We start from the raw sequence: 17,041 nt of genomic DNA, 5'->3' as shown, positions 1-17,041 counted from the left end.
TGAAGATATCTTGAGTGGCCACAGATAGGTGAAGATGGACTGTAGTTACCTGAGCATTATTTCCCCAGCCTGCTAACAGATTTGGTATTGAAGTGTATGATACACCAACTTTGACAGTCAGTGCCACCTGGCTTGTTTTGTACTTCAGCTGATTCTGAGAGGTGTACTAGAGAACAACTAATGTCTGTCAAATCGTAACTTGGCAAGAGTCAGAGCTTTCCAAACAAGAGTGGGCAAAAAGGAAAGAAAATAATTGCATTTAGTTAGTGTCTTTCACAACCTCAGGACATCCCGAAGCTCTCATTGGCAAAATAATCACTTTTAAAGTGTAGCTCTGTTGTAAGGTAGGAAAATACTGCTGGCAATTTGCACATATTTGGGCTCCATAAACAGTCATGTGACAAATTAGCAATTAAAGAGTTCTGGTGATGTTTGTTAAGAGATAACTGTTGCCTAGGATACCGGAAAGCTAGTATTCTACTGGAAAATAAACTCTGATTAAACATTCAGGTCCTGGAGTAGGGTTCAAACCCTAACATTCTGGAAGAGGTAAGGGTTACCCAGACTGATTTCTTAAGCAAAAGCCCTTTATTGAAAGTCAATTTCTGATTAAATTATCCTGCAAAAAGTAATTGCACACTTTAAAAAGGGAAACTTGATTAAAAATGTGAATTGTCTTTCCCTCTGTCCACAGATTTGCCAAGCCTGTTGACTTTCCAGTATTTTATGTTTTTATATCTTTTTCAGAATTACAATTGAAATAATTAAATTAAATCAACTTTAAATGAAGAGGAATGGATCATGAATTTTAAGCACCTTTGTCAGGAATATTTGCATTTGCAAAATTGCTTTTAAAATATATATTTTGAAGTATTTGATTAATGTATATTGTAAAATCAACATTGTTTAATTTGTCTTTTTTTTATTTCCAGGTAGTCAAAAGAGGTTGAGTTTCAGAATTATGAAGGTTTGATTTTAAGCAAAAAGGTTAAAGAATCTGCATCTTATTGCTTGAATTATCTGAACGGACTTGGTTATTTTTGGTAAGTTAGCCTGAGATGTCTTTAAAATATTTTATAATGCACATGTCATTACTTTGCAACTATTGCAGTATTTTTATGCAAATTCAGCATAGAGCAATTTCAGTTTAATGCCTCCAAATCAAATGATTGCATTTTATGATCATTTTATACATGAAAAGCTTCACTATATTGAATCGTTGTGTATTTATGTATACCTTTGGATGAAACAGCTTCTCATAATCAAACAAAATTTCTACTTCATGCTTTAGTTTCAGGACAACAAATAGTTTATTCCCACCTAGAACAGCAAAAACCCATGCTCCGTTGAGTTTAATGGAGGAAATAGTTTAATTGGGAAGCTGGAAATTGTGATTAACCACAATTGGAACAAAATAATTGTTTCTCCTTTTTATTCCCTTCTGTCTGCTAATGAAAATCCTCACAACTTACATAACACTTCCTTTGCTGGACATTTCTAAAGTATACTTTAACAAAGCAATTTGTTCCTTTGCATCGGAACTTCATTAGTGCAATCAGAGGAATGCCAAGTTAACTGGGATTATGTCATCAGAAAATACTTTGTTTCATCAGGAATGTTATGCCAACATTTCCAACACCTTCTTTACATTCCCATCAGACTATATGGCTCTCAAGCCCTTGGTAACAGTACCCAGTCATCAGTGCACCAGCATTATCCTAAACGACCTATTATTCCTAGACAGGCCAATGGTTTCTGTTTCCAATCTTTGTCATCCTCGGCTTTTTGAGGATGAATGAACCAATGAAATATTCTTCCCTGGGGGGTCTCTGCAAATGACAAAAGACTTTAGCATTGGCATCTTAATCACACTTTGAAATTGTTCCGTGTAAGTTTTGCTCATATAAAATAAGTTCTAAACTAAGCAAGGGATTTGTTCACCAATTGGTATATCCAAGTTGAGGCATGAAACAATTTTCTCAGATAGATATCTATTTGATTTTAAATTTTGGTACTTGCTTCTTGTTTGCATTGACTGTATCAGTGTCTCAGGCACACCACAATGAAAGTAAAGGATATGCAATTGTAATAACACAGACTTGTTCTTCGTTAAACCAAGAAAGAATTTTGCTTTCAATAATTTCATTGAGAAAGCTAAGACTGTGCCATTATTTACCAGAGGCTTCTCCTGTGATGCTTCAAGAAAATTGGATTTATATTGTCAATCTAATTAAAGAATGAGGTAGTTTAACTATGATTCTGTGTGTGACATTGGGTAAGACATCCCCCAGGTTGGGAATTAAAGGTCAGGACTCCTCTGGGTCCTAAACCTACTTTTGGGGGAAATAGCTGCTCATTATGATGCTCACGGAAGTGTCCCTTAAATGACATGGAGGAAGATTCCTGCACCCATGTGGCTCTCCATGGTTTACCTACAGCATTGCCCATTTCCACTGGTCTGCCACTCAACGCCACCTCCTGATTTGTAACCCCACCTCCAGAAGATTGGGCGTTTCCTGAAGTTTGTCCAGCTTGCCTTCTTTAATAGGCCTCCATTGGCTCTTCATGAGCTGTCCTCTACCCATTGAATGGAGGTAGGGTTTAGAGGGGGAGCCAGAGAATTGCCAAGCCAGGCAGCAGAGCTGTTTTTAGCAACCATCTGCCACTGTCCACAACAGGAGCTCACAATTTCTGTCTCGTCGTGCCTGGTTTAAAACTGATATATTTTCAGATGATAATACCAAACGCTGATGCCAGCAGAATATTTTTCATACCAGTCATGCTTTTCTCATTCTTTTGAATTCTCTATTCAGCACAGTGTAATTACATGAATAAGTTCAAGGCAAACGATTTTTATTTAAGAATTAACCAGCGGATATTGCACATTGATTCACATTAAAGAAGTTTCACTTTTCATATATGATGTGCTGGTTAGCAACCAATAATGTGGTATACTTCTAACTCGATCAAACCTTGGCAGAATTCAGATGGGACACTGGTTTTAATACGACGAGGACTCTGTTTGCCACTCTGATAAGAATGGGTTAGAGCAGACCATGGCACAGACTCTCCACAGCCAGTTTGGGGAGGGAGGGGGTGTTGGTGGTGAAGGGACACCACGTTCTGAGATGCCAAGTCTGGCCCCTTTGCTTGAAACAGGATACCCGGAATTGAAAAGCTCAGAGAGATTGGTGCAAGGTGTACAGTGTCTGAAGGACAGGGATTCACAAACACCGAGGAAGGTGTAGCAGCAGAAATACAGAGCTAGTTGAATGCAGTCGGTGCAGTAAACCACAGCGACTGTGCCTGCTTAATCACAGAACAGAACCCACATCATCCCCTCCGTCAGAGGTAAGAACAGCTCTTCTCCCCCTCTCATCATCCCACTGACTCCGTCCCCACTAACCTCAGACCGACACAGGATTCACAGGCTTGCAATTTAGACTCGTGAATGTTTTTGGAACTCTGATATCTCAAAATGTATAGACAATGAAAGATTTCTGAACTGCGGTCACTGCTGTAATGCAGGAAATACAACAGTCAACTTGTGCACAGCGTGACTGCACAATGTGACAATAGCGAGATGATTTATCTTTAATGATATCCATTGAGGAATCGCTATCGGCCTGGGCACCAGGGAGAACTGGCCTTATCTTTGCAATAATGCCGTACTTTTACTGGGTAGGGCACACAGGGTCTTGATTTAATTTGCTCATTTGCCCACACTCATCCAAAACACTGCACGCTGTGTCAATGCAGTACTGAGAGGGTGCTGTATTACCAAAAATTTCCATTTTTATAGCACCTTTCATAACAGCAGCAAATCCCAACCAGTTTTATATCTAATAAAGGCCTCTTGCCTTGTTGCCATTATTAAAATTAAGGAAATGCAAATGATGATTTGTACACAGCAAACTCCTACAACCAGCAATCGTAAAATGACCAGATAAGCAACCTCTCAAAAAGAGATTAAGGACATTGGGGATAATGCCTCCATCTTGCTTCAAAATCAAGCATGAGGCCTTTAAGCTCCATCCGTGAGTGCAGACAGAGCTAAAGTTTACTGGCTCATCTGAAAAATAGGATCACTGACAGTGCAGCATACCCTTTGCATAGCCTGGATTATGTTCGATTCAATTGAATTGAATCCATAACCTTCTAATCCATGAGTTGAGCCAAAACTGTAACAGTGCATGAGAGGGTACCAAGCAACTTGTAATTGCAAAAGCAAAAACATAATTTGTCTTGTCTTCGATGTCTCGTCGAACAAGGTTTGTCTCAGCATTGTCCATTTGTGGGCACTGAGCATCCACAATATGTGGAACATCCAGTTGCACCACTACTTCTGCTTGTTTGAGTAATTTCCTAACCTAGAGCATGGGGCCAGATATTGTTTCTCCTTAAAATGCAGCATTGTCTTGCTCCCCATGTACTGAGGTGTGTGCCTTTTTCCCAGTTCAACCCAGGCTCCAGCTGGCCACTGCACCTGACCCATAACCCCCTCAAAATCTACCTTTAGCAGTGTTTTCTATAGTATCAAACTCACTTTGTCACTTTAATAAATAGTGCAGCCGATTATCAATGAGGTTTCTATTTAATCATCTCCCATTATTGCACAATTCCTAAAACAACTATTAGAGTGACTTCAGTCAGTTACAAAGTTTGATAATACTGGTTGTAAAGGGTAAATATTTGGGGAGTGCTTAGTTATTGGCATGATCAATGTGTTGTATTAAGCAATCATGCTGTGTGTTTTGAAAACCCTGAACATTGAATTGGGACAGAGTGGAATTAGTAGATCCAATAGCTCGCCTATGGTGCAGAGAAATGCCGGTAACACTGATTCAGTCCCATAATGGCGAGTTCATGGAGATCTCCCTCTTTTCCTTACTCCACATTTGATCAGAGTGGTGCTTCTTAAGCTCTGAAGCAATTGAATATCTCTCTAATGGATTGTGGATTATGGCTAATTTCTGACTACCTCAATGAGTGCTGCAGACAAAATAATTTCAGCTAAAAGCAAATTGTCTGTCTGATGTTTCAAGCTCTTCTGGTTCAATGATAATGTCCCTATCTCTGGAGATCTGGGTTCAAGTACCAAAGTTGTGTCATAATTTGTCTGAACAGGTTGATTAGAGTATCTATCTTATGGTCGAGGCCAAAACATTGAATGTTTTCAAGAAGAAGTTGGATATAGTTTTTAGGGCTAAAGGAATCAAAGGGCATGGGATGAAAGTAAGAACACGGTATTGATTTGAATGATCACACATGATCATATTGAATGGCGGAGCAGACTCGAAGGGCCGAATGGCCAACTGCTGCTCCTATTTCCTATGATTCTACACACTCAAGTAGCAGCCCAATCAACAATTTGTAGTCCCTATAGTTTACCTTGATTGATAATACAATTGGTCATTTGTTGTCTAGGCCACTGGACAGGAAAACAAAACAATACACCTGTTATTGAGACATAACGATATACAGCATGGAGACAGACCCTTCAGTCCAACTCAACTATGCCAATTAGATATCCTAACGTAATCTAATCCCATTTACCAGCACTTGGCCCAAATCCCGCTAAACCCTTCCTATTCATATACCCATCCAGATGCCTTTTAAATGCTGTAATTGGACCAACCTCCACCACTTCCTCTGGCAGCTCATTCTATACAGCCAGCACCCTCTGTGTGAAAGCGTTGCCCCTTCGGTCCCTTTTGTATCTTTCCCATCTCACCTTAAACCTATACCCTCTAGTTCTAGACTCCCCCATCCCAAGGAAACGGCCTTGTCTATTTACTCTATTCATGCCCCTCATGATTTTATAAACTTCTATAAGGTCACCTCTCAGGTTCCCATGCTCCTGGAAAAACAGATCCAGACTCTTCAGCTTCTCCCAACAGCTCAAACACTCCAACCTTGGCAATATTCTTTTGGATCTTTTCTGAACCCTTTCAAGTTTCATAATATTCTTTCTATAGGAGGGAGGCCAGAATTGCACACAGTATTCTAAAAGTGGCCTAACCAATGTCATGTCCAACCGTGACTCGATCTCCCAAACTCCTATATTCAATGTTCTGACCAATGAAGGAAAGCATACTAAATGCTGCCTTCACTATCCTATCTACCTGAGACTCCACTTTCAAGGAGCTATGAATCTGCACTTTTTTCTTCAGCAACACTTCCTAGGACCTTACCATTAAGTGTAAAAGTGCTGCCCCAATTCGCCTTCCCAAAATGTAGCATCTCATATTTATCTAAATTAAACTCCATGTATTTAGTCCTCAACTGCTTATTTTGAGCACCTCCAAGCTTATTTGTATGATTATTTGTTGGCAGTGCAATTTAGTTTCAATCTATTTTTCTAATCAACATATTCAGAGAGATGTTATTACAGACCTCTGGAATGAATGGGACTTGAACCCAAGTCTCTTGGTCCAGGGGTAGAGAGACTACCACTGTGTCACAAGAGGACCCTGCAATGTATTTTTACTACATTTCATTGAGCCAGCATATATGAGGGCCATTCACTTCATTGTGCTTATGCCAGCTCTTGGGGACAGCAATTGAACTATAATCGTATTGCCCCACAAACATTTCCCTTCCAAATATATATTGAATTCCCTTTGAAAGCCCTATTTGAGTCTACTTCCACCATCATCTCAGCAAGTGTTTTCCAAATTCAACTAATCCACGTTACTGAATTGCAACACTCAGTTCTGCCTTTTGACTCCTCTTGCAGGTCAGATGAAGTTAACTGCTTTAATAGTGATCTCTTATCCCTCGTTTTTAATATTTCTTTTGTTCAAATTCTTATCCAGTTTCCATTTAAGCATTCTACTCTGTGCTGCCCGTAGTGTTCAGGGATGTGTAGATTAGGTGCATTAGTCAGGGGTAAATATAGAGTAATAGGGTAGGGGAATGGGTTTGGTTGGGATACTGTTTGGAGGGTCGGTGTGGACTTGTTGGGCCAAAGGGCCTGTTTCCACACTCTAGGGATTCTAAGGAGTCCATGTTCAAATGATATATTATGCTGGAGAGAAAGGACAAGCACTTGGAGACATGTGTTCTGTTTGTTTGTGGGCTTATGGATTGTGCAAATATTTCCACATTATCTTTATGGTACACTCACTGTATTCTGTTTGGAGCCTGCTTGGTTACATAGTGAAACTCTAACGTCAATGGCAAGAATAGTTACCCTGGCAAGTGTATGACAACCCTCCCTTCAATATTTTAAAGAAGGGGAACTGTTTGGAATAGGTATGCTAGTTGTTACACAGAGAATATTAAACTAACGTCATTTGTTTTTCTTACTTTTGTTCAACAGAACACTGTGTCCAAGAAGTAAATATTGAAGTTGAAAAGGTATCGAACCTCCTGAAAGATTTAAAGGACCACTGTATTTGTTTTTTTTCCCTTTTGGACTGGTCTTATTTTGACAAGAAGTATGGATCGCATGGAGCTTAAGAAAGTTAATACGGAGGCTGAAGACAGTAACAGTGAATGTGGTATGGATGATGACTATACGAAACTGACAAATTCAGAGAAAGCTACCATCAGCAGGTAAGCATGAGAAAACCAACTCTGGCAAATGATCAAAAATCAATATTTTATAAAAGTATTAATCTCAAAAGCTGAATGTGGTTTAATGTGAGCTTGGGTTCTGTATTTTAATACTTCACCTGAGACTTCAACAAATTAATGTCTCCATGGGAGAGTGGTTAAGGTATACAATGTAACATGAAGCAAGCAGGATGACTCGGTGGCTCAGTGGTTAGCACTGCTGCCTCACAGCACCAGGGGCCTGGGTTTGATTCCAGCCTCAGGCATCTGTCTGTGTGGAGCTTGCATATTCTCCCAATGTCCATGTGGATTTCCTTCAGGTGCTCCAGTTTCCTCCCACAGTCCAAAGATGTGCAGGTTAGGTGAATTGGCCATATCAAATTGCCCGTAATGTTCAGGGATGTCTAGGTTAGGTGCACTAGTCAGAGGAAATGTCAAGTAATAGGCTAGGGGAATGGGTCTGGGTGGGTTACTCTTTGAAGGGTCAGTGTGGATTTGTTGGACCAAACAGCCTGTTTTCACACTGTAGGGATTCAATTCTATTCGGAGTCATTTTAGTTAACATGAGCTGTCTCAAACAAAGAGCAGCTGTTTACTTGTTATGCTCGTGCGTTTGACATATTGACAGCTCTGAAACGATACAAAAAGTTGGACAAAACATGTAAGTAGCTGGAGCAGTATCAAATATAATTTAATGTGTAAAATAACTACTTCATGGGTGCTGTTAAACTAGTTAAAGGTGAAGTTGAAAGAGGTTTTCAGAGGAACTCTACCATCAGAATGGAGTGTAGTCCAAACTAGTTAAATGAACACTTACAGTTGATCATGGGATTAAACTTCTAATAAAGTGATGAATATGTGAAAGATTTGTGTGTTAATCTGGCAGTTAATAAGGTAATTGGTTAACTGATGAGGAAATGGCCAGGTAGTTGTAAAGGAGGGATTTAGGGGCTGTAGTGGCACAGCAGTAGTGTCCCTATCTCTGAGCTGGGAGGCCTGAGTTCAGGTGCCATCTGCTCCAGCAGTATCTAATAACATCACTGAATGGGTTGATTAGAAAATATATTTAGAGGGAGAACAGATGGGAATGGTGTGTGGAAAGAGTTGTAAGACTGAGTAGTAATTAAACTCTATCCACAAAGCATACTGTCTCAGTTTCTATCTCGAACAATTGCTTGGAGCAGAATTAAAATCTGGGTAGTATGGGACTCAAAGGATGAATAACTTTAGATACAATGATGAGGAGAAGGTAGCATCTTAATGATCGAATGAACCAAATGGCAATCCTCATCCACAGTTATCGTGAGTGGATGTTTCCTTTTAAAGAGACAAAAGGTTAGATTTGCCAGCAGTTGAGGGTTTTTTTTAAAACTCACTCATGGGATATAGGATGTTAGGGAAGTGATTGCTGGGCATCTTGTGGAGATATTTGTATCATCAATAGTCACAGGTGAGGTGCCGGAAGACTGGAGGATGGCCAATGGGGTGCCACTGTTTAAGAAGGATGGTAAGGACAATCCAGGGAACTATACACCCGTGAGCCTGACGTTGGTGGTGAGCAAGTTGTTGAAGGGAATCCTGAGGGACAGGATGTACATGTATTTGGAAAGGCAAGGACTAATTAGGGATAGTCAACATGGCTTTGTGTGTGTGAAATCATGTCTCACAATTTGATTGAGTGTTTTGAAGAAGTAACAAAAAGAATTGATGAGGGCAGAGCGGTAGATGTGATCTATTTGGACTACAGTAAGGTGTTTGTCAAGGTTCCCCATGGGAAACTGGTTAGCAAGGTTAGAGCTCATGGAATACAGGGAGAACTAGCCATTTGGATACAGAACTGGCTCAAAGGTAGGAGACAGAGGGAGGTCATGGAGGGTTGTTTTTCAGACTGGGGGCCTGTGACCAGTGGAGTGCAACAAGGATCAGTACTGGGTCCTCTACCTTTTGTTATTTATATAAATGATTTGGATGTGAGCATAAGAGGTAAAGTTAGTAAGTTTGCAGATGACACCAAAATTGGAGGTGTAGTGGACAGCGAAGAAGGTTACCTCATTACAACAGGATCTTAACCAGATGGGCCAATGGACTGAAAAGTGGCAGATGGAGTTTAATTTAGATAAATGCAAGGTGCTGCATTTTAGGAAAGCAAATCTTAGCAGGGTGTATACACTTAATGGTAAGGGCCTAGGGAGTGTTGCTGAACAAAGAGACCTTGGAGTGCAGGTTCATAGCTCCTTGAAAGTGGAGTCGCAGGTAGATAGGATAGTGAAGAAGGTGTTTGGTATGCTTTTATTGGTCAGAGTATTTAGTACCGGAGTTGGGAGATCATGTTGCGGCTGTACAGGGTATTGGTTAGGCCACTGTTGGAATATTGCGTGCAATTCTGGTCTCCTTCCTATCGGAAAGATGTTGTGAAACTTTCAAGGGTTCAGAAAAGATTTACAAGGATGTTGCCAGGGTTGGAGGATTTGAGCAATAAGGAGAGGCTGAACAGGCTGGGGCTGTTTTCCGTGGAGCATTGGAGGCTGAGGGGTGACCTTATAGAGGTTTACAAAATTGTGAGGGGCATGGATACTTAAATAGATAAAGTTTTTTCCCTGGGGTCGGAGAGTCCCGATCGAGAAGACATAGGTTTAGGGTCATGATTTGGAGATGCTGGTGTCGGACTGGGGTGTACAAAGTGGCCAAGCAGAGGCTGATAGCTAAGTTCGGTACCCATAGGGAGGACCTCAACTGGGGACCTTGGGTTCATGTCACATTATAGATGGCCACCATTGCACTACACACACATGCACACGCACTCCTATACACACATGCACACAGACACCCCCACACACCCTTATAGACACACACACACTCACACACTCTCACATGCATCCCCTCACAGACTTAAGACACTCTGCACTCACTACACACATACACACACCCACTTTCTCACACTCACAACTCCCAACCCAGACAGACACACACACAGACAGACAAACAAAGACCCACATGCGCATGCATTTTGTCGGGTGAATTTGTACTTGCAGGGTTACATTGTACTTTGCTCAAAAACTGCATGCATTCATGTCAAACTCTGAGCTCAAAAACTACATGAATTTATGTAAAACTCCGTTATCTCACTTTTTAGACCAGAAACATCATAGCATAGACAGAGAACACAGGGGGCCAACACCTTCAGCATATTGTCTAGGTATCACCATTGTTAACAGCTAACCCGAGAGTGCAACTTTTTAAAAAAAGAGATTTTGTGTGATTTACACATGAAAGAAGTGAAACTATCACTGTAATCTAATAGATGAAAGGCTTAACAATCAATTTTTCAATGTATAATTTCAGTTACATCACACTGTAATTTTTGCTATATATTCTGTGTTCGGTTTGAGCCGTCCACTACCACCTGATGAAGGAGCGTCATTCTGAAAGCTAGTGCTTCCAATTAAACCTGTTGGACTATAACCTGGTGTTGTGTGATTTTTAACTAGGTTTAGGGTGAGAGGGGAAAGATATAAAAGAGACCTAAGGGGCAACTTTTTCACACAGAGGGTGGTACATGTATAGAATGAGCTGCCAGAGGAAGTGGTAGAGGCTGGTACAATTGCAACATTTAAAAGGCATTTAGATGGGTATATGAATAGGAAGGGTTTGGAGGGATATGGGCCGGGTGCTGGCAGGTGGGACTAGATTGGTTTGGGATATCTGGTTGGCATGGATGAGTTGGACAGAAGGGTCTGTTTCTATGCTGTATATCTCTGAGTGAGCATCACAGAGTCAGCATGTATTATCCATCCTATTTGAGCTTGGGAAGGTGGTGGTGAGCTATCTTCTTGAACCACAGTCCCTGTGCTATAGGTAGACCCACAAATCAGAAGTTTGATCCAGTGACTGTGAGGGGTCAGCAATATAAGTCCCTAAGTCAGGATGGTGAGTGGCTTGGAGGGGAATTTGCAGGTGGGGGTGTTCTTATCTACCACCTTTGTCATTCTGAATGGAAGTGGTCTTGCGTCTGGAAGGTGCTGTCTCAGGATCTTTGCTGAATTCCTGCAGTGTATCTGATAGACAGCAGCAGCAGCACTGTGTACTGAGCTTCGGTGGTGGAGGGAGTGAATACTTGTGATGATAATCAAGCGGGCTGCTTTGTTCTGGATGGTGTCAATCATCTTATGTGTTGTTGAACCAGGCAAGTGTGCAGTATTCCTTCATACCCCTGCCTTGGGCCTTGTAGATGGTGGACAGGCTTTGTGGGGGCGTCAGGAGGTGAGTTACTTGCCACAGTATTCCGCACCTTTGACCTCCTTGTAGCCATTGTATTTATTTGGTAAATCCAGTTGAATTTCTGGTCAATGGTAACACCCAGGATGTTGATAGCAATTTCATGGAATCATAGAATCCCGACAGTATGGAAACAGGCCCTTTGGCTCAACAAGCCCACACCAACCCTTCGAAGAGTAACCCACCCAGACCCATTCTCCTACCCTATTACTCTACATTTCCCCTGACTAATACACATAACCTACACATCCCTGAACACTGTGGGCAATTTAGCATAACCAAGCCATCAAACCCACACATCTTAAGAATTTGATCGTTTACCTGAAACTTGGCTAACTTTGCTTTGCTTCCCTTCAACAGTCAATTCCATGATGAAGAAGATATCGAAACTCAAAGGTTTCTGACAAGTGAATTTTCAGGGAAAACAAAATTTGAAGAATATGAGGAAGAATATGTGAGTAATGTTATCAGTCTATTGCTTTTCATTTTCTCAGGCTTTTTTTTTATTTAAAAGATTCCCAATTTTATTCCTGATGTAAAATTAACAGTAAATGTTCCAATACAGGAAAATCAATGTTAAATGCTACTACACAAAACTAACAGTGAATGCTACAATACAGTAAAATTAAGACGTTACAAATCAGAAATTTAACGATATGTTATATTAAAGTAATATTAACTGCCATGTTACAATACAGTAATATTAACTGTAATGTTACAAGGCATAAAATAACATTAAGCAATATAATACAGAAAATTAACAGTAACATTAGCATTAAATGTTAACGTAAAGCAAAGTCATCAACATTGAATGGTACCAGACAGAAAATTGATAATAAAGTCTCCAGTTTAGATTTGTACTGACTTGAATCTTTGATCATGTGCAGCACCCTGGAATGACATCATTTGGTATGTCAGCTTTTAACCTCAGCAATGCTATCATGGGGAGCGGCATTCTCGGTCTCTCCTACGCTTTGGCCAATACTGGGATTATCCTGTTTGTGTGAGTATTCCAAAGCTGGTTTATCTCGCAAGATGGATGGAATTTAGATTTTGCAGTGTGGAATCTAAAATTATAACAGAGTGGTAAGAAAATAGGCAGCACTAATACATGTGCCCAAAAAGAGAAAAAAAGTGACTCGTCTTTGCATTCTCTCTCTCTCTCTCTCTCTCAGCTTCAGTCTATCCCAAAATCCCTGACAGCTGGTGAAATGCAATTTCCGCTGTTTTGTTTAAAATGTTAGAGAAACTCAGCAAGTCAGGCAAACTCTGTGGAGAGAGAAGCGGAGTTTGGATTTCAATGATCCTTCTTCAGAACTGGGCTCTCAATGTTAACTCTGCTTTCTCTCTTTGAAGATGCAACCAGACCTGATGAGTTCCTCCAGCAAATTCAGTTTCAAATTTCCAGGATCAGGCAGTCTTTGAAGTACATTTTAAGGTTGCATCAGGTTGAATAAACTGTTGACTGATGTTCAGTTTCAGTTCCACCTGGGCCACTCAGCCCCTGACTTCATTACAGTATTACCTTAGTCTGAACATGAATCAAAGAGCTGAAACCCAAGAAGTCAGGAGAGAGTGACCAATCTTGTCACAAGGGCAGCATGTGAATGAAAGAAGGAGAGAATACTGGAAACATTCAGCAGGTCTGGCAGGATCTGTGGATAGTGAAACCAAGCTACCTTTTTGAGTCTCTTCTTCAGAAATGTTCGGTCACAGGACTGTATACCAAGGGCAGTCTGTGACACCAGTCCAGGACCTTGGACATGGTCAGTCAGCCACTCAGAGTGGTTACAATCAGCATATTTCCCTCGTAAAGGGTGAGGAGCTACAGTCAGGAAGCTAGCCATGCCCCTTGCCTCTTACTGCTCTATGGCTGGCTGCTTTCCTCCTACATAAGAGATAGGCAGGTACTACAGGAGAAGAAAGTGGGTGGCAGAGCTGTTGCTGTTGGTGGAGAGATGTCCTGAGTGAGAAGACAGCACAGAGGGCATGCAGCACTAGTGGTATAAAGGTGGTGGTGGGAGAGGGAAGATGTTACAGGCACAGTGGTTAGCACTGCTGCCTCACAGCGCCAGAGACCCGGGTTCAGTTCCCGCCTCAGGCAACTGTCTGTGTGGAGTTTGCACGTTCTCCCTGTGTCTGTGTGGGTTTCCTCCGGGTGCTCTGGTTTCCTCCCACAATCCAATAAAAAATGTGCAGATTAGGTGAATTGGCCATGCTAAATTGCCCGTAGAGTTAGGTGAAGGGGTAAATGTAGGGGAATTTATCCAAGTGCACAGTGGGCTTTCGTTAGCTGATGTGGGTGCAATGGATACCAGTCTTTCATTGACTATCCTGGAATGATGTGGGGTAAGAGGGATGCTATGGGGGAGTTAATTGGCAGTTAATGAGGTGAGTTTGGTGAGAAACTGAGAGAAATCTCACTTAGGCCCCACAACAAGAAGACCTCCAACAAACACTACACACTTAATCAAAAAGCAAGAAGATTCAGCTCTCTGTTTCATTTTCAAACTGGTTTTCTTGATAAACATCTCACCGATCCAGGCTTCCACAGTCTTCTACTGAATTTCACTGCTTTGGTTATTCACTTGGGCTATGCTTATTGTCTATTGTTTGATTGCGATAATGTGCGACATTTTTCTACCAATGCTTGCTCTTGAAGGGTTATCTACCACTTTTGGGGTTGAATATTTTCTGTAAAGATGGGCTAGGAGTTAGGGCAACAGATATGATGGGGAACCACTTCTCAGTGAAAGCTAGCATTTTCCTATCCCATCACATATTACCAGCAACAGGTATCTCAACAATTAAGGTTGTTAAGGAAGAGGAAATAAACCTTGTGACTGATGAGTTAAGAATCACTTGACCCCATCCAAGGCGCTCTCCTTGATCTGCATTCCATGGTCTATGGAGTAGCCTCCAGATATAACAAGTTGACCTTCCCAGCAATGATGCTTCTCTGTGCCAAGTACCAAACCCAATCCCCCTCACAGTCACTGGGACTTGGGTTCCCCCAACCAAGCTCTCCATCCTTCAAAGGCTCTACTATCTCCCTGGTAATGCAGTCTGAGCAATAGTCTGTACAAGCAGTGGCAGTGCCAACCACTCCCATTCGGCTAGCAGCTCTTGGTGCCAGCCTATCATCTCAACTGGAGGCCTGGACAGTGGTCTCTTAATATCCTAGTATCCTGCCAGAATGGAATCCATTCCTGCTTTCATTCCCAGAGGCAGGACTGGGGCCACTACGTGCTAAACACATTCAACCCCTTATTAAGTTCTGCTTATCCAGATAGAAACTGTACCCAAGAAGCTCACCACACCCCCCCCCCCCACCAACCATGAAAAAGCAGCCCATCCACCACTTTCAATGTTTAATCCCTCCTCCATTGTGCAGCAGCCAAGGCCAAAGTATTATATACTTTCAAAAAGGAGGTAGATCTAGCATTTAGATATCATATTAAAGGGATCAAAGGATATGGGTTAGGGGTGTGGGGTGCAGGAAAAGGGTATTGAGATGGATGATCAGCCATGGTCATCATGAATGGCAGAGCAAGCTCGAAGGACTGAAATGCATACTCCTGCTCCTCTTTCCAATGTTTCCATCTGCAGGACTCACTGCTACGAGGTTCCTTCAACAGCACTCACTTTCACCACTACCTCGAAGAACAAGGACAGAACAATCATATTAATACTTCCGCTTGTGAGTTCCCTCCAGACCACACATTACCATGACCTGAAACTATATCACCTGTGCCTGCACCTCTTACTGGGTCAGACTTCCACAGCCCCCCTCCTTACAGCAATGTGGATTCACTGTAGACTGCAGCGGTTCAAGAAGATGGCTCACTAGCTCCAACTAAAGGGCAATTACGGATGTTCAATTAATCAGCAATCTCCCACATCCCATGAACAAAGAAAGATATAGAAGGAAATGAACTCTGTTTGCTCTGCACTGTCTGAACAACTTTGTTTACAGTCTTTTTGTTTTGTATACTAATTCATGGGATGTGGGTGTTGCTGGCTGGGCCAGCATTAATTGCCTGTTCCTAGTTGCCCTTGAGAAGGTGGTGGTGATCTGCCTCTTTGAACTAGTCCATGTGCTTTAGGTCGGGAGAGAGCCCCAGGTTTTTAACCCAGCAACACTGAGTATTACTTCTAACATATAAAGTTGTCATTTAAAATGTTAGATTTTACCTTAATTTTGGAACAGAATGTTCACTACAAGCAAAGTGACATTCGTAACTTAAAATGAATATTGAATAAGGTGGACTGATTTGTAATGGGATAACATTTATGCCTCCTGACTGTAATTGCTTTGAAGAATGATTCAAGGGCACATTGAGGGCACATCTCTACCTTCTGAAAAATGGTTCATTGAATCAAAGGAGGTAGTGGAGGAATGGCACAGTAGACAGTCTAAACTATGTAGGATAGCAACCTTGATGAACAGTAACAGCTGTTAGTTATTTCTGTAAAGAGTCACGATTATATTTCTACATACCAGACCACTCTGTGATCAGTCAACATCTGAATGCTGGACTTTTTAACTATATGTAAATTTAATATGGAACATTGCTGTATCCACAAAATTGACTCACCTTTAATTGGGGTATTAAAAGTTGAAAGTCTAATAACACTGGCTTGATTAAAGTATAAACTTTCAGAGAAATATATAGATCACAAAGGTTTGGTGCAAAATCATTACGTTCTCAACTACAGCTTTTATTCTCTAATTTTTAACATGCCTCCCTCAAAACTTAATCTGGTCTTGTTACATTTCATCTCAAAAGTTTTATTAATAATTAAAAATACTGAAGGAGTCATAAACTAAAATAGTTAATCAAATTGTCCTGTAAAATGTTGCTTTCAAAGTATCTTAGTTATACTGTATTTTCAAAGACTTAGCAAAGAGAATGACTCAAACCTTTTTAATGAATAATTGTTCAAGAAGTCACACTATCTCTTCTTTCAAATTGCTACAGGTTGTAATATCGAACTAAAGCTTATGTGTTCATTTCTCGCTGAGTTTGATATGATGCTCAGAGCATTCAATACCCACAATCGTACTAATATTGATAAATCTTGAACTGTCTCATCAACATCCTTTGGAGAAACAAAAAGAGATCAGTTGCAAGCAATAGTCCCCCTACAGACCCCTCCACATCCCACAGCTACTGACCGACTAACTGCTGTGTGTTTCTGGCAT

The 17,041-nt window shown here is 41.1% G+C and overlaps 1 protein-coding gene across 2 annotated transcripts in view; it reads left to right on the top strand.

Moving 5' to 3' along the window:
* slc38a4 (solute carrier family 38 member 4) overlaps positions 1–17,041 on the top strand; it is a 104,055-nt gene that overhangs the window by 51,036 nt on the left and 35,978 nt on the right. For both annotated transcript variants that reach the window (XM_060839219.1, XM_060839220.1), the window contains exons 2-5: positions 933–1,043; positions 7,325–7,560; positions 12,196–12,289; positions 12,723–12,838. In XM_060839219.1, the coding sequence (XP_060695202.1) occupies positions 7,445–7,560; positions 12,196–12,289; positions 12,723–12,838 (326 nt within the window). In that variant the 5' untranslated portion in view covers positions 933–1,043; positions 7,325–7,444. The remainder of the gene's footprint in view (positions 1–932; positions 1,044–7,324; positions 7,561–12,195; positions 12,290–12,722; positions 12,839–17,041) is intronic.

This window comes from Hemiscyllium ocellatum, chromosome 19 (genome assembly GCF_020745735.1).
Source record: "Hemiscyllium ocellatum isolate sHemOce1 chromosome 19, sHemOce1.pat.X.cur, whole genome shotgun sequence".
In the NCBI taxonomy this organism is placed as follows: domain Eukaryota; kingdom Metazoa; phylum Chordata; class Chondrichthyes; order Orectolobiformes; family Hemiscylliidae; genus Hemiscyllium; species Hemiscyllium ocellatum.
The sequence above is the reverse complement of the archived record's forward strand: the minus strand, read 5'-3'. Positions and strand labels throughout refer to the sequence as shown.